General features: G+C 36.2%; 2 protein-coding genes across 2 annotated transcripts; one reads left to right on the top strand and one right to left on the bottom strand.

Annotated features, from left to right (window-relative positions):
- The first annotated feature begins 820 nt into the window (after positions 1-820).
- Positions 821-11,533, top strand: babos (immunoglobulin domain-containing protein babos). The gene is made up of 3 exons (XM_020942861.2): positions 821-1,130; positions 10,797-10,994; positions 11,059-11,533. Exons 1-3 carry the CDS (start codon positions 1,070-1,072, stop codon positions 11,376-11,378), a joined length of 579 nt encoding a protein of 192 aa, XP_020798520.2. The 5' UTR covers positions 821-1,069; the 3' UTR covers positions 11,379-11,533.
- LOC110176480 (roundabout homolog 1) lies at positions 11,189-26,535 on the bottom strand. Its single transcript, XM_020942848.2, has 7 exons — positions 26,409-26,535; positions 21,806-21,948; positions 14,621-14,845; positions 14,229-14,551; positions 13,583-14,140; positions 13,117-13,306; positions 11,189-13,053 (listed from the first exon to the last, which is right to left on the bottom strand). The coding sequence occupies exons 2-7, from the start codon at positions 21,867-21,869 to the stop codon at positions 12,890-12,892; spliced, it is 1,524 nt and encodes a 507-aa protein (XP_020798507.2). The 5' UTR covers positions 21,870-21,948; positions 26,409-26,535; the 3' UTR covers positions 11,189-12,889.
- Between the last annotated feature and the right edge of the window lie 948 nt (positions 26,536-27,483).

Genomic DNA, 27,483 nt, shown 5'->3' with positions numbered 1-27,483 from the left:
TTATTTAATGTGTTTAAGTTATTAAAAAGTAATATATTTTCTATATTTTTACAATTTTGATCTAATGTATTACTATATTTGCCCTGCTTAAGTATCAATAGATTGATTTTTAATAAAAAAATAAGAATAAAAAAAAAGAAAATAAAATTTCAAAGAAAATCTCGATACTTTTTCTATAGTTTTTAAAATAGAAAAACATTTATTTATTAAATGAACTTGAATTTCTCATTCAATAATGAAAAAAGTATTGTTATTATCATTGATTAATTTTATATACTAGTAAATATGGTTCTTTTGCCCATATTTTTATTATCATTACAATTTTAACTTATTTTCATTTAGCGAAAAAAGTACAAATTCGCATTTCCCTTACCTCTTGCCATAGTTTTTCTAGGCACAATCCACACTTTCAGTGGTCCACATCCGTTTACTCATACTTGATGGCCAGGAAATGCTTTCTTTCTAAAAATACAACCCCCTTTTTGTGAAAATAATGTTTTTAAATAAAATTATTTCGCGCCACATAGTCGACGCGCTCTTAATTCTCGCTCTTCGCAGGCGCTTGCACTCTCTTACGCTCCCCGACTCTCTTTGACAAGACTGGCTGAACCAAGCATTATACCAATATAGTGTTTAAAAACCAACGTTCACTTCTCTTCCCGACGTTGACCCGAACAGACGGTTATATATATTCGAAACGAGATTTGAAAAATATAATATATCTTTCTCCCCCGGTGATCTTGTGTGGTGTGTGCATAACCGAGATCCAGAAGAATAGTTTCCAATCAATAACAATAGCAATTTCCCCCTCTGGAGAAAAGGTGCTGACAGTGCTGGCCGGAAATTGGAACGCTTTAATGTCAACATAATTACGCGGCAATAATTTTTTCGAAAAAATCGAAAAGGTCACCAGAAATCAATCGTTGCACTGTGCGACATCGATTTCGAAATATCATCGAACAAAAGCCCAAAACGCTGCGTATTGGATACCTAATTAAGCTCAGACCGGCGAAGAGTGCACTCATCATAATTAAAGTTATACAAAATATACTTAAAAAATAAAAAAATAATGATGTCCAAAAGATCGCTGCTAATTGCCGGACTCCTACTGATCGTGGGCTGCTCCACGGGTAAGTGCCTTCTGGGGTTAAGCCTGATGCAATTGTAAAATAATCTAATCGAATTGGTAAGAGGGCGACCCCAAAAAATACAAAATACAAAATAAAATCAAATCAGTCTCGACACTAATCGCAATAGATCAGATTCGGACTGGGATTTGTTAAGTGCAGTCCAGGAATTTACTATAAATCGATGTGATTGTTGGGCGTCAGTCCATTGGGATGATAATGCCGTGGGGCTGGAATGTTTCCAACCAATTTTGACCTACATTCGATCCCAGCATGATTGATGCACTGGAAATAAATAAATATATAATTAGCAATAGTCATTGTAACACTAAAATGTTACATCTACGTTATGATTTTGTTTTTAGTAATTTAAAATATTTATAATTCGAGTTAAGAAATATCATACTTTAAATTCCTTTTCGTTATTAACCCATGATTTTCTTTTAAATATTTTCTTTCACAAGCATTTTGCACAATCTTTCATATATATAAAATCCAATTATAACTTGAAATATGTTTGAGTTCAAAAATATGATCTTTCATATGCTGAAACACAAAACGAAATATATAACCAAGTGACTAGTTTTTCTTATATAATTTATTTATGCAAATTAGAATGGAATTTTGGGGGATTTTTATGAACGAAATGAATCATTGAAATGATGATGAGCGATTAGGATTCCCATTAGCCCCCTTTTTTGCATAGTGATTCATTATCAGATCTTGTCTCTGATGACATTATGCTAAATATATGCCAGGGATTTCCGCATTTCTTCACTCTCTTACTGTATGGATAGTGTATCTTAATGTTTTTATTACTTGGTAATTTTTGCACTTTCTTACAGCGAATGACTTCAAACAGTAAACTGAATAATTTATTGTCTAAAGGCCGTCACATTAATTCAGTTATTTATCACGTTCGATGAATGGCATACGAGTTTTCCTCCTCAGCTCATTCAGACGATGATATTGGTAGGAAATGTTTTGAGGGAGGGGAGTGGCGGCGGCTCTGCTGCTGCTGCTGCTTTTTGCCATTTGTGATTCCAACTTGGTTACGGCTGTTAATTATTCCAGATATTTACCATTGTCCCAGCGGCCAGGAAATGAGCAAAAACAAACCCATGATCAATAGGAGCACCCAGAGGAGGGTTGGGTATCGGATTCGGATTTCGATTCGGGGTCCTGGTATTAATTAGCCCCTCAACTCACCGCTAGGTAGTCAGGGATTCCCCTAAAGAAGCGTGTCGAAGTAGCGTGAGAACACTATTGGTGTCTTGGTGTGATCACCTGGAACCCCTTTTTCCGCATTTTGTTTGCCTACCCCAATCCATAAACAATAAGATTATCATCAGGATTGATTGGATTGCGAATTGGTGGGCTTGTTTTTTATATATACCAATATATACATACTCATATATGAAAGGCAGTTTCCTCTCTGATCCGCCAGGAATTTATGTTTGCTCAGTCCATATATTTAACATATTTACTTAATATTCCAAAGATGTCCGACTGCGCTTGACATGGGTAAACAACAAGTCTAAACACTGAGAGAAAAATACGGTGTTTAGTCTGTCTGTTATGACGCTATTGCAAATTCCTTAAACGTCAATTAACATTGCAGATTTTGCAATGCTTTAAATGCTTGATTTCTTGATACAAACAGGTATCTTAGTAATGTCTAATTGAACATGAAGGTAATATGTGAATGACGTTGACAGTTTCTCTATTGAAATCTGTGGGGATTTGTGATACTCAGACAATATAAAAAGTTATGTAAAAAATATCTTGCTTTAATATGAAATATATTATTTATTTATTCAATGACATATTTTTAAATTTATCAAAAGGTATTTTCTTGATTTGTATTTTATATATTAATATCACAATCAAACTATAAAATAGCGCCAAAGTAAAACAAAGTAAACTAAACTTTAAGATTACACTAAACATATAAAGACTAAGCCAAGTATTTATCTTTTCTATATCTTCAGCAGACAAATCGGAGACAAAAATCTCCACTTAATTCCAAGTTAAACAGGTTTTTCCCAACGAATTTTCTATATAGACATACATTTAGCTTCTTTATAAGTTTGTGTATAACTTTGTTGGCCTTTTCTTGAGACATTCTGACATTTTGTATCTTATGTACCCCAAGAGTCGAATAACTTAAAAATGCTTTGAAATTTGAATTCCTTGTTTCTACATTTTACAAGCAATTCTTAAAAACTTTCCTACTCAGCAGATTTTCCAAGTGTCCCGATTTTTGAGAACAAATTCTTTCTGCTTTTTTTTTTGGGTATTTTTATTTTTTGAAGGAGTGCCTTGTTTTCCCTCGCTTTTTTCCGCATTGGGGATTGAATTTCATGGAATGTTGTGGTGCGAATTGAAGTGCCCGGGAAAAGACCAAACCAGAACCAGAACCAGAACCATAGCCCAGAAAAAAGAAGGCATCAAATGACCGCGAATATGGCGAAGAAGCGAGAAGCATAAAAAAGATTTCATTTGGCTCGAAATGCGAGGGAGAGAAGGTGGCATAACATATATGTGTACTCAGTTTATGCGAAAGGAAATCATGTATTTAAAGGTATTTTTCTATACATGAATTCTTAAAGATAACATAGACTAGCAAACTTTAGAACCAACAAGGGAATATACATTTTCTCAAAGTCTCAGAGAGCAATAAAGATTTTTCCAATTTCGAAAAACTGTTTTTGAAAGGCAATAAGTGTCCTTTCAGCTGCTGTAAAGAGCGTTTTCAAAATAAAAATCTCTATTAAAGTTGCAGAACCTTAAATGTACCCCACTTTTGAATTCAATTATCTCAAAAACCAGAGGTACAAGGGATTTTTTGAATTGGATTCCAGTTTAGAAAATCAAATGTCTTCGATGAGGTATATTCCATTTTGGGGGTTCTATAATTTGTTTCATTTTTGTTGACCTGTTTTATACATTTAAAAAAAAAGATACTTAACAAAGTCACAGGTTGAAATTCCACAGTTTTGTTTGTTGTCCCATTCATGATCCCTCTTTTCGTGAATTGATTTCTCGATCTTGATATTGTATAAACCTACCAATAGGGAGCTGAGGTGGGAGTGGCATATTGCGAGGGCCCTGCCCTTGTCTGTGCAGAAATTCCTGCTCAACGAAGTACCCCGGGTATTTATTTTGGACCATGGTGACTCATTCGATCTGTCTGTATGCCATACCATGGCATGGCATTCATATACTCGCTCGATTCGCTTGCACTACTGCACAGATGGGGGCTTTGTGGAGTGGGTGGGCACATCGGGGATATATCGGGGGTACACCAGAGGAGGAGACCCTCTCTCTGTGCCGGCAAGAGCGAGTTAAGCCAACTCGTAACCAATTCTCGACAATTAAAGAATCAATTTACTTAGCGTCGCTGGCGAATTGCCTGCCGCTGAATGAGTTGTTGTCCGTCTCGCGGAGTGCGGGCATTTCAAGCGGGTGCGGTTTGCTGCAGCACCATTCAAGTGGGGCACGATATGTACATCCATATATACATATATATATATATATATATATATACAATACATAATGCCTATATAGCTTACTTGTACATGACTCTGTACATGCACATCAAACCGCTGATCATCGGCACGATAATGGAGAAGCCAACTGGTGATTCAGTGGCAGGCAGAAGTCAAAGTTAAAAAGCCGCAGATGCTTCTTCAGCTTGGACTTTATATTTGAGTATTTCCAGAATTTACGAGCCATCATCAAGATTAAAAGAAGTGCTGATCGAGTATATATACTCAAAGGCACCCGATCAAGCTAGAATATTTGCATTTTTGCAGCTTTGGAATGCCGCGATTTCAGATTAATCTGTGGAATGTGTTATCTTGAGAGCTTATGTTAAGAATGCTTAAGATCATCGAATATAAAGAAGTCTTTAGTTTATAGCCTAGACGAATTGATACATTTTTCCAAGATTGTTATAAAACAGTATCCTAAATATTCTTCTAGACTTATTTGTATTCTAGGAGTCTGATTTTAAATGATTTCCTAGCTTTAACTTATATAAAACTCTACCTAAAATAACTGATAAACTTATGAGTAAACTAAAAACACTTATACATTATTTATTTTTTCTTTCAAATGACAAATAAACAGGTTGTTTATAAAGAATTTAATAAGTTTCAAATGCATTTTTAAGAATTCATACTTGAAAAACTCTATAACACATTTAAAAAACATATATAAAAAGTAATTTATGATGTCTAGACAACATAATTTATTCTTAGAAAAACTGTATAATAACTTTAAATATATAATATATCAATAATGATGTCTAGGCAAAAGAATTCATACTTGAGAAATTCTATAATAGCTTCTAAATCTTATAATTTTTATGTTATGTTTTACTAAGCTTAACTAATTGATTTCAAAGTTGCAACATAGTATTTTAAAAACCTTCAAAGTCTGTCTTATTTTATTTACGTTTTTTTGCAACCTTTAAAAATTGATTTAAGGCTTGTGATTTGAAAACAACTTTAAACATTGCAATTTTCAACAGTTACTTGCTTTTTTTAGATTTTAAAATTTAAAAAATGCTTTACTAGCAATAAATGTCCAAACTGCCTTCCTCACACTTATTAGCAAGTATTTATTTTTTTGGATTTCTTTTTGTTGTTAACAAATTCTTAACGGCATATTGTTCATGATGTTCTCTGCTGCGTGCTAAAATTCCAATTGAAACTTTGACTTGAAACCCAAATCGTAATGAACCCAAGCAGTTAATAGGGGAATGGAGGAGGTAGGCATTGGGATAGATGGATCGATGGTTAGGGAAGAACTAGAAAGGAGTGCCGCATATTAATTAGGAGAAGCACATAAGAACCCTGCCCCCGAAGCCTCTTAATATGCACTGGGCGTAGTCAAAGTCGCGCCTCGACTATATAGCATATGGCCATCCATTCAACCAACTACTGGCACTATGCCCGCACAATTCCATATCCAATTCCGAACCCAAATCCATGGCACTTGCCGCCGACACGTGCAGCCATCCATCCCAGTGGGGAAAAATTCTACCGACCCCGATTGAGGGGAAAATCGTTTAAGTGAAATCAATGTTCTCTGTTTTTGGGAAACGCGTATGAAGAAAGTGCAGTGAGTGCTTCTAGAATCTATTTGAATCATAGAAAATCGAAATTTATTGCGGCCACTTGATGCCGCAGCTCACATTTGGGGGATCAAGCGAATGAGAAAATGGAAATAAATCGATTAGGTTAATGTGTGGTTCAAATGATTGAAAGGCATTTGCATATTTTGTGGTACCAATTTTTTAAAATCCTCTCAATTAGTTTTTAGCCAGAGAATGGCAGCTGCCAAATGAGTTTTGTGGTCTGCAATCCCTTCTTCCATAGACCGGCACACGATTTGCGAATAATTTTGCTATTTTCGGCATCTGTCAATGCCGCACATCTGCTCCTGAGTGTCCTGAGTGTGTTCCTCCCCCTCCGTGGGCATTGCTCCTGGCCAATTTCAATTTTTAAAGTGCCCTCGGTCCCGGTGTGCGTAGGTAGTCACTTTATGAGGTTCTCGATCCGTGGTCCTCCATGGCCGTAACCTGATCGCTTTCACAGAACCCGAATGCCATTATCATTATCCGCTTCGCCTCATGTCTCTATCTGCCACACATGGACACGGATACTCACCCAGACTGGCGCAGGCAGAGGCACAGGCACAAAGCCATCATCTCCTCCAACTCCAACTCCTCATCCTCCAGTGTCGACGCACAAACAATTTTCGGCTCATATAACGCAAAGAGACGGTCCCTTGGCCAGGTCTTTTCTCCTCTAGAAAGCGGTGACTGGTCAGACACGTACTACACTCGGGGAAAATGAGGGGTAAATTGCAATTCAGGTTGGAAAAATAATGGGAAAATTAGAATATTTATAAGATATTGTAAAGGGGTTTATCTTAATATTTTTAGAATTTGTTACAATCCTTAAAAGTTTGAAGTCTTATAAATAATACTGTTGGATTTTTTTCATACCTAAAATCCATGAAAGTTAAGCAATTTAAGACATTATAAATAATATATTGGATTCAAAGAGATTTATAATTTAAAATTTTATATGATATACAATTATAGAAATTCCTTTTTTTTTAATGATTTCTGGTTTAAAATTGTACTTGTAAACAGACAAATATAGTTAATTTATTTATATTTGTCATTTAGTAAGAAATATCCACATATAATATACATATTTCTGATATAAATGGAAATCTCATTTGTGAAATAAAAATAATATTTTTTATTTAACCCAGAAATTTCTAAAAGAGAAATGTATACTGAATTTCTTTAAGTGTTTGGCTTAGAGGAGGGGATGAACAAAGCCAACCCGGCTGGACAAACCTGAAAACCATTCGGAAAGGAGATCAGAGATCAGAGAGCTACCTCCCTCCCTCTCTCCATCTCTCTATCTCTCTCTCTCTCTGGCCTGGGCTCTTAATTTCCTCCCGGGGCCTTATCACAGGTAGTAAAAACCAACAACAAAAGTGCTGCACTTGAATGATTCCCAAAACTATGGGCTCAGAGGGGGAAAGGTAAATGAGCGGCAGAAGGGGAGTGACTGGCACTATATACATAGTTCGACTTAACTTTGGCCTGTGGCTTTTGGGTTATTAGCTGAAAAATGCATTTCCATCGCTCTATCTTTTATTTCCAGAATCATGGTTATGATAAATTGTTGTCGGTCTAATTCTGAGTAGCAATTAAACTGGGCCAGGAACAAGGGTTAAGGGAAGTTATAGGGGGAAATTTTATCTCTCCTCAGAGATAAAGAGAACACGAAAGCGTACATAATCCAGGGTTAAGATCGTTTTTTTTCGGGAGGATGTGAACCCAAAATTAGAGGTTCAAAGGAAGATTGAAATTAATGGAATTATAAATGAAGGTCTTAAATGGTTTAATCTTTTCATAGCAATATCTATGTATACATTTTCATTAAATAATATTTTTAGATGGAACAAATATTTTTGTATATTTATATTTCCTGTTTTAGAATCCCCCTAACACTAATTATTCCCATTGCAAATATATTTTAGATCCCATAGGGATCTTAAGTTTTTATACAACAATCAGAAACATATACAAAACAATCCACTTCGTCTCATTTTAAAATGTTTATTTGTATTTGTACTTTGTATTTCCTTCCCCAAAAAAATAAAAGAAAACCCATTCGATTGTACTGGAAAAAAATCTGCAAATAAAATAAACTTTCATTGCAATTGTTGTGTTAGCTTTACTGGCCTTATCTTCCCAGTTCAATGGCATCTTCTTTTATATTTTATTTTATTTTTTTGTGGGGCGGAAAACATTCAACATAAATTCAGTTGGCTTTTGGTTCAATGTAAATACAAGAATAAATTTCTTTTATGGCTTAAGTTTACGACAAAGAGCGAATGCGCGTGAGTGAATGTGCATTTTTTTGTGGACTTAATTCTTGAAAAATAAGTGAGAGGGGAAAGATCATTTTCCTTTTGGCAGGAATTGTAGAATCGAAAACGGAATCGGAATTCGAGTTGGAAGCCCACGGGGAATTGTTGTATTGTCCAAAATTTTGTTTCTTTTTTTTATTTTAGCACGCAACACTGAGCAAACAATAGAAAACTGGCCATAACACTCATAGAAACAAGCGGCCAAAGCAAATGTACAAAATGTAAATTTAAACTTTTCACAATCATCCGACCTAAACTGTCCCCTATTTTTCGAGGGTGTGTGCGGTGTTTTATTTTGTACACTAAAAGAATAATATGAGGGGGAATTAAGCTGAAAATGTTGATACTAGAAACACTTAAGTATTTTTTTACATAAATTTAAGATAAGTTTATGATGGTTGAAATGATTATAATGGGATTGTTTTTTATATTCAGCTTTTTTATGCTCTGTACATATTAGACAGTTGTCATCAAAGGCCGGTAAAAGTTTTAGAGTATACCATATTTTATATAGCATTATATATAAAATATTATTATTATATTAACTATATTCTATATAGAATTATATACAAAATATATAAGCATCTATAAGGATACCTTGAAGAAATAAAGAAGAAGTATAAAAGGACTTGCATTATCCAAATTATTATATTTCGAACTTGTTTTTATTTAAGTTAATATACATAAATTATATATATTGTTTATAATTTTGTACTTCATATATCAAAAATAGTTCCAAAATCTAGATTATTAATATTATTATTATCTTTAGCTAACTTTTCTTAACTTTACCTTTTCTCTATTACCTTTCTTTCCATTTCTTGATCATTTGTTGAATAATTCCCCTAATTTCCCTAATAATTTGAACTTTCTTAGAACCTCCCCTGAGTTGTTTACAGTGCATTTGGCTGTTGACGTGTATGCGTGTTGCAGTTGGCACTATGAAAATGGACATTGTTGTGAAATGCTTTCAATTCCGGCGTGTGTGTGTCCATCGGTGACACCACCAAAAAAAAAAAAAGTGGCCCAATGCGTTGCCCCTCTCCTCGCTCTCTCCGCTCTCCTCTCTCCTCTCTGGCGTTGGTATAGTTTTCCTTTCCGTCAGCACGTCACATGTGGGTGCGGCGATCTCGCCCAAGTGGCCAGGAGGTTGGGTGAGAGGCAGGGAGGGAGGTAGAACCCCGCGGGAGTGAGAGTGAGAGGGAAAGGGGGAGGGAGGGATAGCCGAGGGGGAGGAGTGTTGGTGTTGGGTTAGGCACTGTTGTTTTCCCTCTATTTTTCTCCATTCGCTCATTTTAATTTTCGGTTTTCATGTGACCCCATTTCACCGAAAATGTTTTCCACAAAATATGTTTGTACACATGCACATGAGTATACTAAGTACACTTGAAAAGATAATATATTTAATTAGTATTTTGATAAAGACTAAAAATTAAATAAACAAAAATACAGGGTATCACTTTAGCATCTTCAGGTTAAATTAATCAATTTTTGACTTAGTTATGAATGATTTTCATAATCAAATTCCAAACTTAAGTGCGCTTTCTATCTTGGTTCTCTCTTATTTATTAAAATACCTTTACTTTTATTAAAATAAACGAAGCTTAATGCTAATTTTTCTCTGTGTATTCTGTGGAGAACCGAAGAACGAACAGGAAAACTGTGAATGCGAATTGCCAGCCTTTTAATTTAACCCATCATCTGTGCAGCTGTCCCCTCGTCGACCCACGTCTCTCCCTCTACCATAAAATTTCCTTGATGAATTTGAGCTGCGAAAATGATAAAGACAAAAACTAACACAAATACAGTTACAGACAGTTATGATGGCCTAATGCACACTGCTAAAGCAACAACATTAATAACAAAAGCAGCAGCAGCTTGCCATGGTTTCGATTTCCATTTAATTTTCTTTAATTAACCCAACGACTAAATGTGGTGGCTGATGTGACCCCCTGGGGGGGAATGGGTATTATAAACAATCCGATGGTCCATGATTACAGAAGATCTCTTAAAGCTATAGATAAACTTTAATGTGCTAGATAGGGAGCATTAAGAGCTAATTAAATGATCTTCTTAGAACCAAACAAAGTTTGTTTAAATAGATACTTAAAGTAAGCACTTTAAAGATTTTATAAGGAAAGGTTAAGCAAAGTTAACATAAAAAACCTATATTCTTATTAAATTCGTATTTTTCCTTTGCAGTGTTATCCTTTCCCCAAGATTTAACCGATGAAGAGATGCAAAATGATGATTTTACCTATGATGATGATGATAGTGCGCCCTCTCCACAGACCAAGGCCACAAGTCCTGCAAGTCCCAGTGAGAAAGTCAACAAAACTCTAACGGCAACGGGTATACGAGGCGAGGATTTGGTCCTGAAATGCGATTTGGACAGCAATGGTGAGTCCTTGAAACTATATACCACCTCAAAACCATTCTAATTATGAATAATTATCCCCTCTAGTGCTGGCAAAGAGCGTGATCCTTTGGTATTTCGGCGAGAATATCATTGCCAATGGCAAGAGCCTGCTTCTGTCCAATTTCGAGCTGGACTCCAATAACGATCTGATCATTCTGAAGGCCAGTCCAAAGGATGCTGGGATCTATCATTGCCTGGCAGTTCCCTCAAATTCCGTGGTCTACACAAAGGTCTCGATTGCTGAACATTCCCTGGATGCCATTGCGCCGGAGAGTTCAACTTCCACGGCAGGATCAGGATCTGCTAGCAGCAGTTTGCTCCTTGGATGGACGTTGCTAGTACTGCTGGGGATCATCAAACATTAGTTTAGTTTAGTATTAAGCCATATACTTTTTCCAATCTTCTCAAAAGGAAATCGAGTAATTCAAGTCTCTGTTGATTGTAAATTTTTTGTATTTTGTAAAGACACGCGAAATCAACTTTATTTATTAAATAAAAAAAGGAACCAAAGTATACAAAACCCGAAATCTATTTCGAGACCAATAGGAAAACTCTTGAATTTCTTCGTTTAGTTTATTTATATTTGTGTTTTAGCTTATCCATGGACTCAACGAAAATGACAATATTCATGTAAGACACTGGCTTTTAAGTATATCGTTATATATATATATATATATGATTCTGTATATATGTATATGCTTAAAGGTCGGCATTCGAAATCAGGTCCTCGTCAAAACTTTGTTTATGGAACTTTTATTTTGTTTTTATTTGATGTTTATCATTTCTTTATCATTTGATTTTGAGCAATAAGATTCGCTTGATTGCTTCAATTGGCACGTTTATTGATCAGCTCTAATGTTATATGATTCTTAAATAAAATATATATAAAATATATATACCTACACTCACAATTGGATTATATGGTCAGCATGTTATGGCGATATTCTTCATCAGGTATTGTAGCAGAATCAATGACAAAACCCTCTAGCATATATAGTAAGTAGTGTATGTGTATATCCCAAATTACCTTCCCGCTCCCCTGATTTGTCCAGTTTTTGTTTCCGTTTCCGTTTCCAACTTGATGTGGCGTAGTTTCGTAAAAGTAGGTTTCATATGTATGGTGTGGTGCTGTTTACCTCATGTGTATTTCTAAGCTTTGGTCTAGTGTATATAAAATAATTCGCGTGCCCTTTGACAGATCTCTTCCCAACTTCCCATTGATACTCCCACTACACTAACCAGTACATTAAGTACGCTTGGCTGTACAAAAATATTGTGTAAGTATTGCAAATCCTAAAAAGTCACTAGATCGTTACCCGGAAGCGACTCGAGCCCTATTTATGTTTCCGTTTCCGTTTCAGGTAACAAGGATGCTCTCTCTCTCTTCGTCTTGCCAACTTTCACATGCATACATATAAAACAAATAAATATTATAGCTAAGGTTAATCAAAAAAGGTTTCCAATTTCTTTTCTTCTTTTTTTTTTTTGGGCGGTTTTAAACCGATCGTCGCAGTTTTTGTGTCCTAATTAAAAAAAATTTTCACATTCTCTTTCGGCTCGTTGCAATGTCAATTCATCAAACTTTAACTTTAAACTTTAACTAAACTAAATTAACTTTAATTGCCGTTCTTCTATCACTCATCCTCTTTCTCCTCCTCGTTGCGGTCCAAATTCCCTGGCTTGGCACAAATGTTTTAGTGGTGATCGCTCCAGCGTGTGTGTACTTTAGCATTAACATTAACATTGACCCAAGCTAGCAGGCGCGCGCATTAGCATTTTGTATAATTAGAATACTTTAGTTTCTCATCGTTTCCTATTCTTTGCGGTCGCGTAATCCGGAAAAACGTATATACACTTCCCCTTCTTCTTAGAGGCTTTAGTGGCGGAGGCGCAGCAGGAGCGAGGCCAGGAGCACTCCGCATCCAAGAGTCATCAGGGGTAGCTGCCTTATGGCTGATGCAGCTCCTCCTCGGGGGATGCCAATGCCCGCCTGCATAATCTGCTCCGGCGGTAGATCCATATCGGGAGCAACAATTGATTCTATCGGAATAAAGATATATGTATGTAGCTTGAGTACATGGGAGTTCCGTAAATATGACTCACCATCATCATCCTCGATTTGGAAATCATGATCCGGCGAGAAATTGGACCAACCATGGGTGTTCTTTGCCTTCACACGAGCATGCCACAGGCCGCGTCGTGGCAGGTCCAGTTGATGTGTGATCTTCCAGATGCCCTCGGTGTGATTGTGGCGATGTGTCTGGAGCACTGAGACTGTGCTCCAAGTGTAGGACTACATAGAGGAAAGATTGGGGATTAATTGGAGCTAAAAAGTCAAATATTTCCATCTTTCAGAAGACTAAAGATTACTTTATGATTAGGAAAATATCTAAGAGATACTTTAAATATAGTTTGAGAAGCATCTAAAAGTATGCTGCAAAAGTATGATTAAAACTAAGCATTTTGAAACATATTTTAGGGACTTACAATGTTCTTAAACACACATATCTTAAGTATTATTCATTTTCCCAAATATAATTACTTCTAACCCCAGAAATCCCTCACTCACCCCCGTTAGCTGGTAATCCAATATGGCCTCAGAGAGCGGCTGACGACTCCTCACCAGCCAGTGCATGGTCACCTTGGTGCCCTCCACCTTCATGTCCTCGAATTGCGGCGTCTCTGGATTGTAACTGACATGCACCTTCACCTCATTCGAACCAATGGCATTCTCCACCTGGCACAAATATTCTCCCAGATCCGCTTTACCCACTTCCCTGATGATTAACGTGGTGCGATTGTGACCATTGTGGGCGGAGTCCTTTAGCGAGTACTTCTCGGAGAGCTGCAGGGTCTTGCCGTCCTTGATGAAGTAACTCCTACCAATGGGATTAGCCCGATAGTTGCAGTACAGTTCCGCGGTGTGACCCTCTTCGGTGTTCACATGATGCCGATGGGTGGACACCTTGGGACTGTACTGAACATCAACGGTGACCATGCCATGGGGAGGATCACGACTGCCATCATCCCCCAGGCACTGATACACCCCAGCATTCTCCTCATCAATATTATCCAATATAACAACGCCATTCTTAATGACCTCGGGTGATGATTCCAAGCGAAGACCCTGCAAGACACGTGGATGAAGGAAGGTTCGGGATGATCACAGATGAATGGTGGATAGGGGAGGGATAAATGGAGGAATAAAAACATACATTAAATGACCACTTGATGGTATTCTCGCCCGGCAGATATGTCCGACACTCGAGCTTGTGGTGGTCACCCTGCCTGAACGTCTGCGAGCGATCCGTAACATCGCGATCGTCGCAGAGGATCGACAGCCGGGCGCCCACCCGCAGTGTCGTGTGCTGTCGGACCATCTGTGGCAGGATCTCGCAGTAATAGTCATCGGAGTCCTCCGCGGAGGCGTCCCTCAGTAGGATGGAGTTATTGGCCATGCACTCCACGCGATGACCAATGGCATTCTGGCCATTGGCAATAATGGTCTTGTTTTTGTACCACATCACAGCGTTGCTCACTGAATTAGAGGAGAGTTTGTAAGTTTCGAATTGGTTTTTTTTGGTAAAGTTAAGTCTTGGAAACTCACGCTGGAAATTGCGGGCATCACAGTTGAGGACCACATCTTCACCCGGCTTGGCCTCGATCCTGAGATCGTTCTCCTCGAAGTAAGGCGGTGGCATGGTAATATCCAAGGTGGCTGGAACATCACCCTTGGATGAGTCATCGGCTCCATCATCAAGATCACCATAGTCATAGTCATCTTCCTGATAGTCTGTTTGTTCTCCTTCTATAGGAGATCCAAGGCTGGGCACTGGAAAAGGTTTGAAGTATATCATTATTATTTTATTTAAATCATTACAAATGATATCTCTCATAAATTCAGCTCTTTATATTTATGGTTTAATAACCCCTTACCTAAACTATCACGAGATTTCTCTCAGCTAGATAGTCATAAAACCATATTAATAGAAAAAGTCAATCTTATGGATCACACCTATTACTCATAAAAACTACAGGTGTTATTTTTAATTTGCTTATAAATCGCACCTTTAAACCTTATGGAGAAAACACACACACATTTTTTCACAGTCAGAGCTACAATAAACAAATTAAATGATCAATATGCAGTATTCATTCAAGCCTAGTTTCCATTAAGTTTGTTATGAAAAAGGTGCATCCGAGTGACTCACCCTCTAAGTGGTTCCAGACTTAATTGGAACTGATAAAAATCAGGGAACTTCTGGTTCCAATCAAAGGGTCGCTTCTGCCACAAAGAACTCGTTTATAAGCGAGAGAACGGAAATGAGCTTGAAAACAGGAACTAGGGGGAGATATCGCAATGAATATTTGCAGATACTCGCACTTGATTAGCAATAATGTTTGCTCTTAGTCAGGTTCAGTTTCAAAGAATCTAGAACTGTCTCTCTCTGACGTTACATCATAAAATATAATCAGTTAATCTCACGCACAGATAGCAAACTAGATATGAGAAGAGACAATTTCTAAGCTGTAAGTAAATTAACGCATGCCATAAAAGCAGGTAACACAGGTACAGTCTAAAGGGATTTTGGATTGTTAAGTACTTGGTTCTCCTCATAAGACGGATGACTCTACTCCCGACAGCAATGGAGGATTTATGCAAATCGTATGAGTAATTTTAAGAGGCCGCAAATCATTTTATGTATTAGCCATAACAATTTGCATGCCATATGTGCCTCACTTGACATCTAACGGCCGACAAGTTGAGTGAGTCACAAACTCCATCATGGCCATCGTATAAGGTTATGATGGATATAGCCGGGATTACGCAAGTCGCTTAAACTCGTTATCACGGGTCGATAAAAGCTTTTTAAGGTGAGCACTTTGAGACCAAAAGTCGGAGGAGCCGGCAATCTTATCCAATTGCCATCCGCTCAGACGCCCCTTTTATGGTTTGAGGCCACTTTGAAGTAAAAACAACAACAAAATAAAGAGATATATAAAAGCTGGCCAAGAGCAGCATTGAGACCTTCACCGCAACGATCTAGCTGCAATCTTTGGCCTGTGTCAAGGTTGCACTCCTTGGATGCAGATACAGCTAAGGATATGGCTACGGATACGGATACATCCCGACTCCACGCAATTGTTTGCTGCAAGTAGGTCAGCGCCGAAAGTCAGCTGAGGGATTCAAGGGGGCCGCATGCGTCATCCAGCTTCCTCCCCGCTCCGTGCCTTTGGGCCAGCTCCGTTGTCCTTGGATCGATGTCGTTGGGGGGTTGCAAAAATATAAAAAACAGCTCCAGCAGGCAGCTTCCCCCTGGCAACAACCAACAGCCACTTCGGCTTAAGTTCATCCAAATGGATGGATAGCTGGATGTTTGGATATTTCTCCCTGCGACAACACCCCCAATCTTCAGCTCCTGCTCCAGATACAGCTCTGGGTGCCCCTCAGTGCAATCGCTTTAAGTGGAACAATGGCGTCAGGATGTCGCGGCGCCAGCTTCTCATCCAGAGACTCTTCTCCATGACCTCCCCCCGGAGCGTGTCACTCCTTCTTTTGTCTCTAAACTCGAGTTCAATGTTACACACAATGGCCATTTGTGGGTATTGCATTGGCATTGGGATGTCGTCGGGAATTTGTCGTCGCAGTCCATCCATTCCTCCATTCTGGGCCAACTTTTGATGACTTTGCATTCCATGACAGATGAAGTCATGTTAAAATTTTGCGTGGGTTTTCTTCTTGGGAATTCTGTGCAGATGTTTATTATTTTTTAAAAATGTGTCTGCTTCGTGTGCTCTTCAATTTGCCAAGCATTATGTTTTAGAGCGTATTGTTGTGAAGTTTGTTATATTTATTGAAGCCTATTTTGGAAGAAGTTTTGTGGAAGTATGTTTAGGGTATCTAATGACGATTCCTATTATTTTCTTCTTTTAGGATAAATTTAATATATATTCTTCAGTTAGCTATAAGTAAAAGTTACTCAGTATAAATTGTAGTATTTTTTAATTGGAAAACTATACACAAATAAACTTTAAACAAGTTTTTTAGTACCCTTAAAGCTTTAAGAGTTTTCCTTGCCACTCCTTAACACAGGAATTAAAAAATCCTATAAAATCTTGGCACTTTTAAATGTAAATTAGGTAAAACCACTTGGTGAAAGTCACATTAAACTATAGAGTATCTATAGAGTAGTTACCCCAGTTAAATGTTAGGTTATAATTAAAAGTAGCCATGAATATTTAAATAGTTAAGTTTCATTAAATGAATTCTTGCGTTAGTTCAGTTAACTTTTTCTAGGTAAAAGTACAAAATTCATTGCTTTCGGTCTTTCCAGGGAATGCAATTGTATATATTCATTACTTTGTCCCAGATTCCGAGTAAGTATTTATGTTAGTAAGTCTCATTAACGAGGTTTCCTGGCGCCTTAGATATATGTAAGTACTTCACTCGAGTCGTATTATCAGCAAGGTTGGACAGGGAAAATCAGCCGACAATTGATAACTCCCATTCAAGATTCAGTTCAAGATTCACCGACAGTATATAGAGTCCATTTTGATTGCCAATTCATGATCACAGTGTTGTTATTTTGTTCGTTATTTGATGTTGTTGGTCGCATCGGTAGACGCATGAGATATCGCATACAGACGCGGATGAGTTATGAGGTCAATAAGTAAACAAATCTAGAATGGCCCACATCGACACATCCTCGCTAGCCGCACAACAAGTCTGGTGAGTCAATGAAATGTGTATAAATAAATGATGGCATCTCTGTTCGCTTGCCAATCCTAAATGCACAGCATTTTTATTTTTTTGGTTGAAATCTCAGAACTCGAAAGGGAAACCTCATCCAGATTTGGACGAGTTGGGTGGGGAAACATTCCTTAATCGACATGTCATGTCCAAGACGATGGAGAAGTCCGATTGTGATGGGGGTCGTAAAAGTGCCCAGAACTGGGTGAGTTCCAAAAACATCGGGGCAGTGGTCAAAGCATACAGTTGATCTTCCAAACACTGAACCATCTTAAGTTGTATTTTGGGATTATTATTAGAGATCGGGAAGTATATTGTGCTTTTAATATTAAGACATTCTCTAGAGATCTTAAAACACTTGAAACTGTTTCAATCCTAATGATAAGACAGTTTTAAAATATATCTTAAAACATTATCTATCATAAACATGATATGTTCTAAATCTCTTCAAATGGTGCCTAAAAGTATGCTACCAATAATATAATTCTTAGAAAAGGACATGTCTTTGCTACCTAAACTTTGTAGCATACTTTTGTACACCTCCTTAATAGATTTTAAATATCTGTATTAAATAATATAATAAAATAAAAAAGTAAAGAGTCTCTAAGCCATTTCAAATCATACAAAATATAATTAATTTATTAAACCAACTGTTTTTTTTTACACTTGTAGCAAATGTATAATAAAGCTATATAGCCTTGACTTTGGATCAAAAGTCAATGAGACGAATATGTTATAAAGACACTCCACTGTATACATAATTCGATTCCATGAATTTGCATAGAGACGCACAATAAACGGAGGCAACTGCCGACAAAATACAAACACATAATAAATGGAAAATTAAATTGAAATCAATTGAATCGGCAAATCGATTTCTATTCCCCTCCCCACCTTCATTCCCCCCTTCAATGGGTGGGACCACGCATTCCCTCCGCACCCTCGGGACTCGCCTCTGTCCAAAGCATTTTGATTGATCAAATCACTGATTTATTATGCGATCTTTATTTTTGGAAAGCCAACGTGGCGTATGCGTAATTTGATCATTTCGTTGTTTGTTCGGAAAACACCAAGAGAAAAAAGAGCCGCCGAAAAGTCAGCTAAGCATTTTATGCATCCAGATCGTACATATATATATATATATATATATATAGAGTTATATACATAAGTGTACACTTAATCGCCAATTCTGGGAACATTGTTTTATTAGATCCCTCAAGGGATGGGTCTGCTGGAGCTGACTGTCTAACCTTGAGAGTGTCTATCTGTTTTCGGTGTAAATAAACTGAATTCCCATTAGGGCCAAGTCTTTATCAAGTGAGTTCTGCAACTGGAAAAAGAATTCAAAACATGAAAACAAATATTTTTGTTGGATCGCACACCGAGCGTACTCGTTTGCCGTATTATGAAAGATTGTACAAATTGACTGGGGCAAGTTTTGTTTGTAGGCCAAACATTCTTGGATATTTTGGAGCAGCTAGAATATTATTGACATATGAGAACGCCAAGTTAGAAATTCCCCCACACATGTGTGTATGTGTTCTATTTTGTGGTTATCCATTGCCTTATCTCATGGCTAAAATTGGATGAAATTCACTTTTAATTAAAAACCATATAGTATATAAATATTGGAATATTCTAGCGAAAACACATCGTGGTGGCCTATGCCCTGGGACAACAGATAACTTGAAATTCAGAAGGCGTTTCGCATACACAGAGAGGTTTTTCTTTGGTAGAAATCGAAGTGGGATAAGGTTTTTCATTTAAAATAACAAATTAATTAAAAAACTGTATATTTACATAGGGATCTTGTTTGGTATTCCTTTTAGGTCAATTTAGAGTTTTAATTAGAGAAAATAATTTTAAAATTAAATATGTTTATACTCATAATACTAATACTTCCTTATATGAGATACCTTTAAATATAACTTCAAATCATTTACCATTGTAACGCTCGTGTTCCTTTGGTTAAATTATATACTTAACCCACTAGCAATTTTTAGATTTCAATTGTGATATTTTGCGTTGGAATAATTGATATAACATTTATTCGAATAGTGATCTTAATCTTTTTAAATGCAGGCTTTTTGTCTACCAGCAGAAATTCTTAAATAAAAAATTCTCACTTCACAAAACAGTATCCTTCCCTAAACCCAAGCAATTCCAATTTAAGGACAACTTTTCCAAAAAATTTCTCTCTGTGAAACAGCCAGCAGGCAAAAAACAAGTTTACGAGCAAAAATTCAACATGAAAATGGCATTCTTTGCACAACGCTTCGCTTCGTGCATAGCAAATATTTATTCTATTTATTCTATTTTTTTCTCGTCTTTTTTTTTTGTATTCCTATTGCAGAACACATGGCACCCGGGAAAAGTGATGGGTGAAAAGTCTGGTTGAGTTTCCATTGGGAAAGTCAAAAAGAGTTTCCAAGCCAGTGCGTGCCGGTGCTATGTGAATGTGGAATGTTAACCGTTATCAGCAATTTGCGCCATAATTCCAAAAGCGAATGAAATTTAACTTTAACTTTGCCGAGCGTAGAGATAAGTGTTTGCTCCTCTCTCTCTCTCTTCGGCGATAAGATATGCTTGTTTTTCCAGCCGCACCAACTGGCACCTATACCCACATTCAGTTTCTGTTCAGTTTACGCAAAAGATAAGCCCAGTCAGTCGTCAGAGAGCCCTACAAACGCACGTGGCTCTGGCCCTGGCTCACACCTACATGATATCTGGAACGTATCTGGAAGCTTTCCCGTGGCGCCTGTGTGTGTGCGTGGGGGAAGGTTCGTGACTCGAACGCGATAGCGAAAGCAACTTGGCTCATTACCTATTTCTGTCCCGCCGTTGTATTATTCGGTAATTCATAATTTCTGGAAACTTACGCAGACCCATTGAACCGCGAAAGACTTTGACTTCCAAGGGTTCATTTTGTGGAAATTAAAAGAAATCAAAAAGTTGAGGTAATAGGGGATCAATTAAGTACACTCCCGATTAGGTACTGAGGTGTGCCTCAAATAATTCCATTGATATTCAGGCATTTCCAATACGGAAATATATGCAGAATAGTGTAATGATAAATGATGAACTCATTTCCATGAACTAGCCCTGATAAAGAGTGCTAGGTAAATGTGTCATTGGAAGTTATTTCATTCATTTCCTGATACTTCCTTTCTTTTTAGGGAATGGAAGGAAATCTGTCCCTATATATTTTTTTTGTTAGTCAGAGGAGGAAATGTAAAATAATGCAAAATGCTAAATAAACTATACATATTTGGTTGAACAAATATAAGAATATTAAGGCTAATAATTGGTTATTAAAGTTGAAGATATAAAAAGAGTTAAGGAAATAAGTGATTTGAATTTACCAAAAGTAGTTTCCTATTACTCCAGACTTTTTATTAACAATCATTTAACAGGAAACTTAAATTCTTTATACCAAAATAGTTTTAGGTTTATATGGAAATGTGTCATTAAAAATGGTCTTTAAATTATCTTTTCTTAATTTGAAGAATTAATAAGTCAGGAAGAGCAAATATATTGGGAGCAAGCTAATACAAAATAAGGAAATGTCTGTCAATATTGCCTTATATTTTCTGAATGAGCTCATAAGCTTATTAAGCTTTTGAAAAATAAATTATGGCACGGGAAAATAAAGACTTTATAGGGAATTTTATAGTATTTTCCTTTTTTTCTATTAAAAAACCTGCATCTGTTTGCAAACCAGCAGTTATATTTTCCCAACTCAAATATTATTTCAAATTTTCTTAATTTTACGACCCTCTTCTAAATACTATTAAAGCTTCTTCTGCTGCACTTTTGAATCTAACAATTTTCTTATCTTTACAAGTACTCATAAAAATATTACACATTCACTACAACTCAAAACTCTCTCTCTCTCTCTGTATCTCTTCTGAGATTTTCCTGGAATTTCCTCTGTTTGGAATGCTTCCAATAAAAACCACTTTTGGTGGCTCAATATCTGATCTTGTTATTTGTAATTAGTTCTTTGACTTAATGCGTCATTAGAGTGAGTCCTTGACTTACCATAGAGTTGTCCAATTAACAGACAAATGATCAGCAGCCACGTCGAGTCTTTCGCTTTGATCATGATGATTGCTTTTTGCTGGCTTTTTGATTTGTGCGTTTGATTATCGGTTTTCGAGTTCGGTGCGGAGGTAGGTCGTTAACTGCAATTAATATGTTGGGTTTGTACTTAATTAATTTGCCAGCCCCCAAATATATTTATGTATTGCTCCCAATTGGGAGCCGCAAAGGCCGCCAAAAACGATTACAATATTTATATAATTATTTTGGACTTTATGATTTCTTAATTTCGCTTATCGTTTTTCTGTGTCTCTTTGATGGTGTCTTTTGTATGCGAAACGCGTTGTGGACCGGAAACTTCTAATTGACTTGGGCAAAAAGCAAAGAAAAGCGCGCGCGCGAACTACAAACGAATTTTATATTTTTTGCAACTACAAATTGTTGCAGGGGGGAAGGAGGGGAGTGGGTTTTCGAGGGGGGTGGCGAAAATATTCGAACGATCGGTAAATATTGGTCAGTCGCTTGGCCGCGCGTTATGCAAGCCACGAGTTGTACGAATTTGCTCTCGGCCGATAAGTTGTATCTTGAAGATATTATGATCTCTATGCGAAAAATCGCCATTTGCTACCGATGCCTGTCGCTGGCTAATTTACAGCTCACATCGAGTACCTCTCTCTCTCTCACGGTACAGTATGCATTCTATAAGGTGTACAATTGGGATTTATATTTGATTTTCAAATGTTTTTAATATATTTATTTATTGTGATTAATTTTGTGGATTCAATTAAACACTTGAGCCTTGATTTAAACTTATTTTAAAGGTAACCAAACTATAAGGGATGCAAGGGGTTAGAAAAACTCGTCTAACTGGTTTTAAAATGCCAGTCAGAAGCTTTAAACGAAATCTCCTAGTAGTGGAACGTAATATAATACGTATACTTAATGTACGTATACGTAATATTTTATCAGTAATTTATACAAATTCAAATTATTTGTACATTTTTAATTGCACATTTGTAAACCTTATTAAAACTAACAAAGGAAAGCTTTCTGAATCGAAATTAATGCCTTTTTGGCTTAGCTACTCAAGTTTGCAAATTGCAATATATACAAATATCGGGTAAAAGAAATCATAAAGCTATTAAGCTAAAATTTCTATATTATATTTATTAATATTAGTTGATTGAATTGATAATAATAAAATAATAAATAAATTGTACCAATCTCCTAGTACTGTAACGCAATTTTATTACGTATACTTAATGTGCGTATACGTAATATTTTGTAAGAAATTTATACAAATAAAATTTTTTTTTTAATTGCACATTTGTAAACCTAATTGAAAGTAACAAAGGAGAGCTTTCCGAATTAAAATAAATATATTTTTGACTTAGTTAAGATCGATTTAAAATTCCAATTTCCTGGTCAAACTGCAAGAGTATACAAACTTCAGCTTCTCGAAGTTATATTTTTTTCTTGTTTACTATGTAATATTTAATAGCTCTATATTTGACAACTATCCCTTGGATTTAAGAACCCTAGAATTAATTCTGGCCAGAGATAAATATTTATATTTACTAAATTTTAATTTAATTGTAATACAAATATATATATATATATATTCTGTTCTGAGATTTAAATGAAAGCATTTTAATTGCAATTGATTTAGTCAAAATGTTATATTACAAACTAAAATCATTAACCCTAGTTAACTCTCTTTAAGCCTTAAAGTTCAATAAGTTAAATTTAAGGAAGTTCGACTGTGTGTTAATTTTTTTTCTCTTCTCGAAGCTGACTCAATGCCAGGCGGCCAGTAAAGTGGGTCGAAGTGGGGAGGCTTTGGGGGGTTCTGTTGGGTCAGGGTGTGCCAAGTCGAATAGCATGCAAATGTTTATGCATATAAATAAATTAATGTGCAAATGCGAAAAAATTGTACGGCACGAAAAGTCGATGTATTCGTACATAATGTTACAGCACACCAGCCGACAAAAATTTGGTACAGTATTGATATTAAAAGCTGTTTGCAAATGGCGGGCATAGCTTTGCCGATCTGCATCCGTACGCAAACATATAAATATATACATCTATATGTGTATTTGTTTGTATGACCGACTCATAAAACAAACAGTTTTGCAATTGCTTGATGATCATAATCCATAAGCTGATGCATTTGCAGGCAGCAAAATTTGCAGAACAAATAGTTGATTTATAGATGCTCTTTAGGATCTATGATTACTTAAGAAATGTTGTAAAATGGGATTTGTTTTTGTTAATGATTGAACTTTGATATATTTGACTTGTTTGTTTATACTTTATGTTTCAATATATATGTATAGTTAAAAAACAAAGAAAAAGTATAGCTTGAAGCAAAGTTAATTATTAGGAAATAAGGTGAAAATGTCTTGAATACTTCCTAATATTTGGTTTTTTAAATTTATAAATATATTTATAAATATTTTAAAACAACACATAAGAACAGCATATTTGTATGAACATCAGGCACGTTTCTGGGCTTATTTGGTTTATGAATTCTTCAAGATACTTCCTCGTAGCCTCCACTCAGCATCTTCGAACAAATGCTTCCTAATGAACGGCAATTTCCGCTTGCACTTGTGTAATAGAGCTTTTCCCAGAGTCTTTATATTACTCAGGTGTCATCTAGCTAAACGGCACCTTAGATATACGACGCCTGCAGCTCGTAAGTTACGACAGTTGACACCTTTTGCCTATCACTGAAAAATAAAAGAAGATAGATTCTACTCCGACTCCTCGGGCTCTATGTTTATCTATTTGAAAATCAAAGAAAAATATGTAGAAGAAGGTGCAAACTTGGTTCTTTTCTCTTCGAATCAGTGCCTCGATTGTTGTTGTCTTTGGCGCTTTTGTTTATTTACATTGCGCTCCAAGTTTACACACAGGCACACACACACACACAGGCACACACAGTCACTGGGGGGAGCGAGTGCAGCTGTCTTATATCTGAGGAATGCTTTTTGGGGATCAACGCTTGCACTTTGCCGCCACAAATTGAATTGAATACTTTTTCTGTTATGTTCCGTCTTTGGTTCTTTTTCGTTTTTTTTTTGCGCCTACTGTAAATAAAAAAACAAGTACAGAAAATTTGTTTTCCATTCAGCGTTTTTGTTTGCACATCCTCCCTTTTTTCCCTATGGAGCAGCTGCCCCCAATTGGTTACTCCCGAGACACGGTAAAAAATTGCAATGAACTTTAAAGGGGTTATGGGAAATTAAAATATTGAAAGTTAATCCAACGAACTTGGAAATTCAAATATTGAAAATTAATTTAAATTAATAAATAGGAAAAGGGAATAAAGGTAAATTTAACATTACATAAAAACATAGTACCATAAATATAATAACATATTACGTTTGATCGATTTTAAGTTACATTTTAATTTCTTTATATCAATTGAGAAAGGTTTACCATTTATTTTGTACATTAATTAGTTCAAATAATCATTTAAAATTAAAAAAATTACTGAGTCTAGTTAAAGATAATATTTTTAAAATAGACTATACAATAAAGAAATTGTTAGGGAATAATATTATTGATGATATTGATGAACTTAGGTTGACTTAATTTTTTCTTTACTTAAGTTACTTTACAGTAAGAACAGTAATTATTTAGATATACATATAAATATTTAGAATATTATTATTTATTTAGAAAACTGTATATTCCTATTTTTAGTTAAATTTACCTAAATACCTTTTCAAACCTTAACATTTTAAACGTATAAAGTAACCTTTAACTTAAGTTATTTTTCTCCCCGTGTCTCATTCCTTTCCTGCATCATTTTCCCTTTCGTTTGGGTTACCTGTTTTTCTTTTTCTTTATTTATTTTTTTTTTTTGTTAGTTTCTTATGCTATTTTTCCCATGTTGTTTGGTGTATTTTTGTTGCCGGCACAACGACAACTAATTTACATATTCGTACATATTTATAGAATGTGCAGCGAAGAAGAGCGATGAAGAATTGCAATTGAAACTGAATTTGAATTCTTGCCAAAATGGTTTCTTGCGAATAAAGTAAAAGTGAAGATATAGAGCACATCTGCCTGCAGAATCTGGATGTGCAGCATAGATTTTATATACTTCTGAGGCATTTTAGTGATTCATCGTCTGAAAGAAAAATCACTCTGAAACTTCAGGGCCAGAGTTTAAAGAATGGATGCGATGCGCTGAAGATTGTTACGAGTATTTTTTGCCTCGTATTTATTTTGCCCGAGAGCCTAGAGGAGGGAAACTGGTTTCTTTTTTTTAGCTGGTCCCCAGATACCGACGCGAGATGAGACCAAAAATTCGGTTAAAGCGTTACAAAAGCCTTTTTATTGTTGTTGTTTTTGCTGTAGCTGGGGTTTTGTTTTCTTTTTGTTTTTTATTTTTTTTTCCACCGATTCTGTACAGATTTACGCTTAGCACTTGCACTGCAACGCTTTCGCTAGCTCGCACTCAACATTTCAAGCGATTTGTAATACACATTATATAGCCAAGTTGAAACGAAAAGCGTTTACAGCTGTCTTTAATTGCTTTAAACCAGGCAGACATTTCACGGGATTCCGATTCACGGAGATGCAGACAGACCTCTGTAAGCGTTGGGGCTCCTTTTGGGGGGACGGTGCGACCGAACGCGATGCTGAACGAACGAACATTGAAAGCGAAGCGCGTGCTGCGATGGATGCCAAAAGCAAAGCGGAATGGAACAAGCCCCAAAGAGAGAGCAGGCAACTCTCTCCCGCTCTCTCTCTCTAGCTCTCTCACCTTTGGGGGTCTTTTTGGAGCCTGCTAGTAAACACAACATGGCTTGCTTCGTTCCGATTTCAGTTGTTTCACTTATCGGGAGAGCGGGAGTTTGGCTCACTGAGACTGAGAGAGAGAGAGAGTGTGTGTCTGAGAGCGAGAGTGGGGCTTGGGGCCAGAAAAGATGCCTTAGCTTCCCGCAATGTCACTGCCAATTGATGTTGGCGGTCCACACAGAGGAAGCCCTATACCGAAAGTATACCCTGCTAGAAATTTTCAAGGCCTATAGGTTTGCGGAGTCAGGTAAAAGGTGTATCAAATTTCAAAAACTATAGTTGCCGCAAATGTATTTTGTAACATTGTGGTCTTAAAGGAACCGTTTTGATTTATATTTTCTTTAAATATCAAAGAGATTTTTATATAAACTGAATTTAGGTTTTATCAAATAGCAGAATTAAAAAAAAAACTATTTAAAACACAAGAACCAATAGCTAGATATTAGTTTGCCACTTTTAGGTTAAAATATCTTTAAAATCCTTTAAATATGGTAGTCCGGATTCTAGTTCAGCGCATTGAATACATCCGGAAAGGTATATTTTGGTTCTCAGTTCTTAAATTTATATTTCTAAAACATTCTTTAAAATGTATATTATTAAACTCTTAACTAGTAAACTTTTTGCAGACTTCTTAAAAGAATAAATGCACGAAATATGTAAGATAATGTAAGATGTAAAATACTTGGTCAATATGCCAGATCTTTCCATTTTATTCATAAGAGATAAGTTTCATAAGAATGTTTACCTATGATACACTCTTTTATCTGTTTCCGTTGGAATCGATCTGATTCACATATGATTAAAGGTATATATTAAGATATTTCATTAAAAGTTATGCATTACGTTAAAAAAAAAATATTTCA

The sequence above is a fragment of the Drosophila serrata genome, unplaced genomic scaffold (genome assembly GCF_035046125.1).
Source record: "Drosophila serrata isolate PLE 108 unplaced genomic scaffold, ASM3504612v1 contig_184, whole genome shotgun sequence".
Lineage (NCBI taxonomy): Eukaryota > Metazoa > Arthropoda > Insecta > Diptera > Drosophilidae > Drosophila > Drosophila serrata.
This window is presented reverse-complemented; position numbering and strand designations above follow the sequence as displayed.

Excerpts from the sequence above, each read along its gene's own strand:
- babos (XM_020942861.2), top strand. The coding sequence starts at position 1,070 with ATGATGTCCAAAAGATCGCTGCTAATTGCCGGACTCCTACTGATCGTG. Across the intron at positions 1,131-10,796 it reads GATCGTGGGCTGCTCCACGG|TGTTATCCTTTCCCCAAGAT; the intron begins GTAAGTGCCTTC and ends TTTCCTTTGCAG. Across the intron at positions 10,995-11,058 it reads ATGCGATTTGGACAGCAATG|TGCTGGCAAAGAGCGTGATC; the intron begins GTGAGTCCTTGA and ends TATCCCCTCTAG.
- LOC110176480 (XM_020942848.2), bottom strand. The coding sequence starts at position 21,869 with ATGATCAAAGCGAAAGACTCGACGTGGCTGCTGATCATTTGTCTGTTA. Across the intron at positions 14,846-21,805 it reads GTTAATTGGACAACTCTATG|TGCCCAGCCTTGGATCTCCT; the intron begins GTAAGTCAAGGA and ends AACCTTTTCCAG. Across the intron at positions 13,307-13,582 it reads TGGATTACCAGCTAACGGGG|TCCTACACTTGGAGCACAGT; the intron begins GTGAGTGAGGGA and ends TCCTCTATGTAG.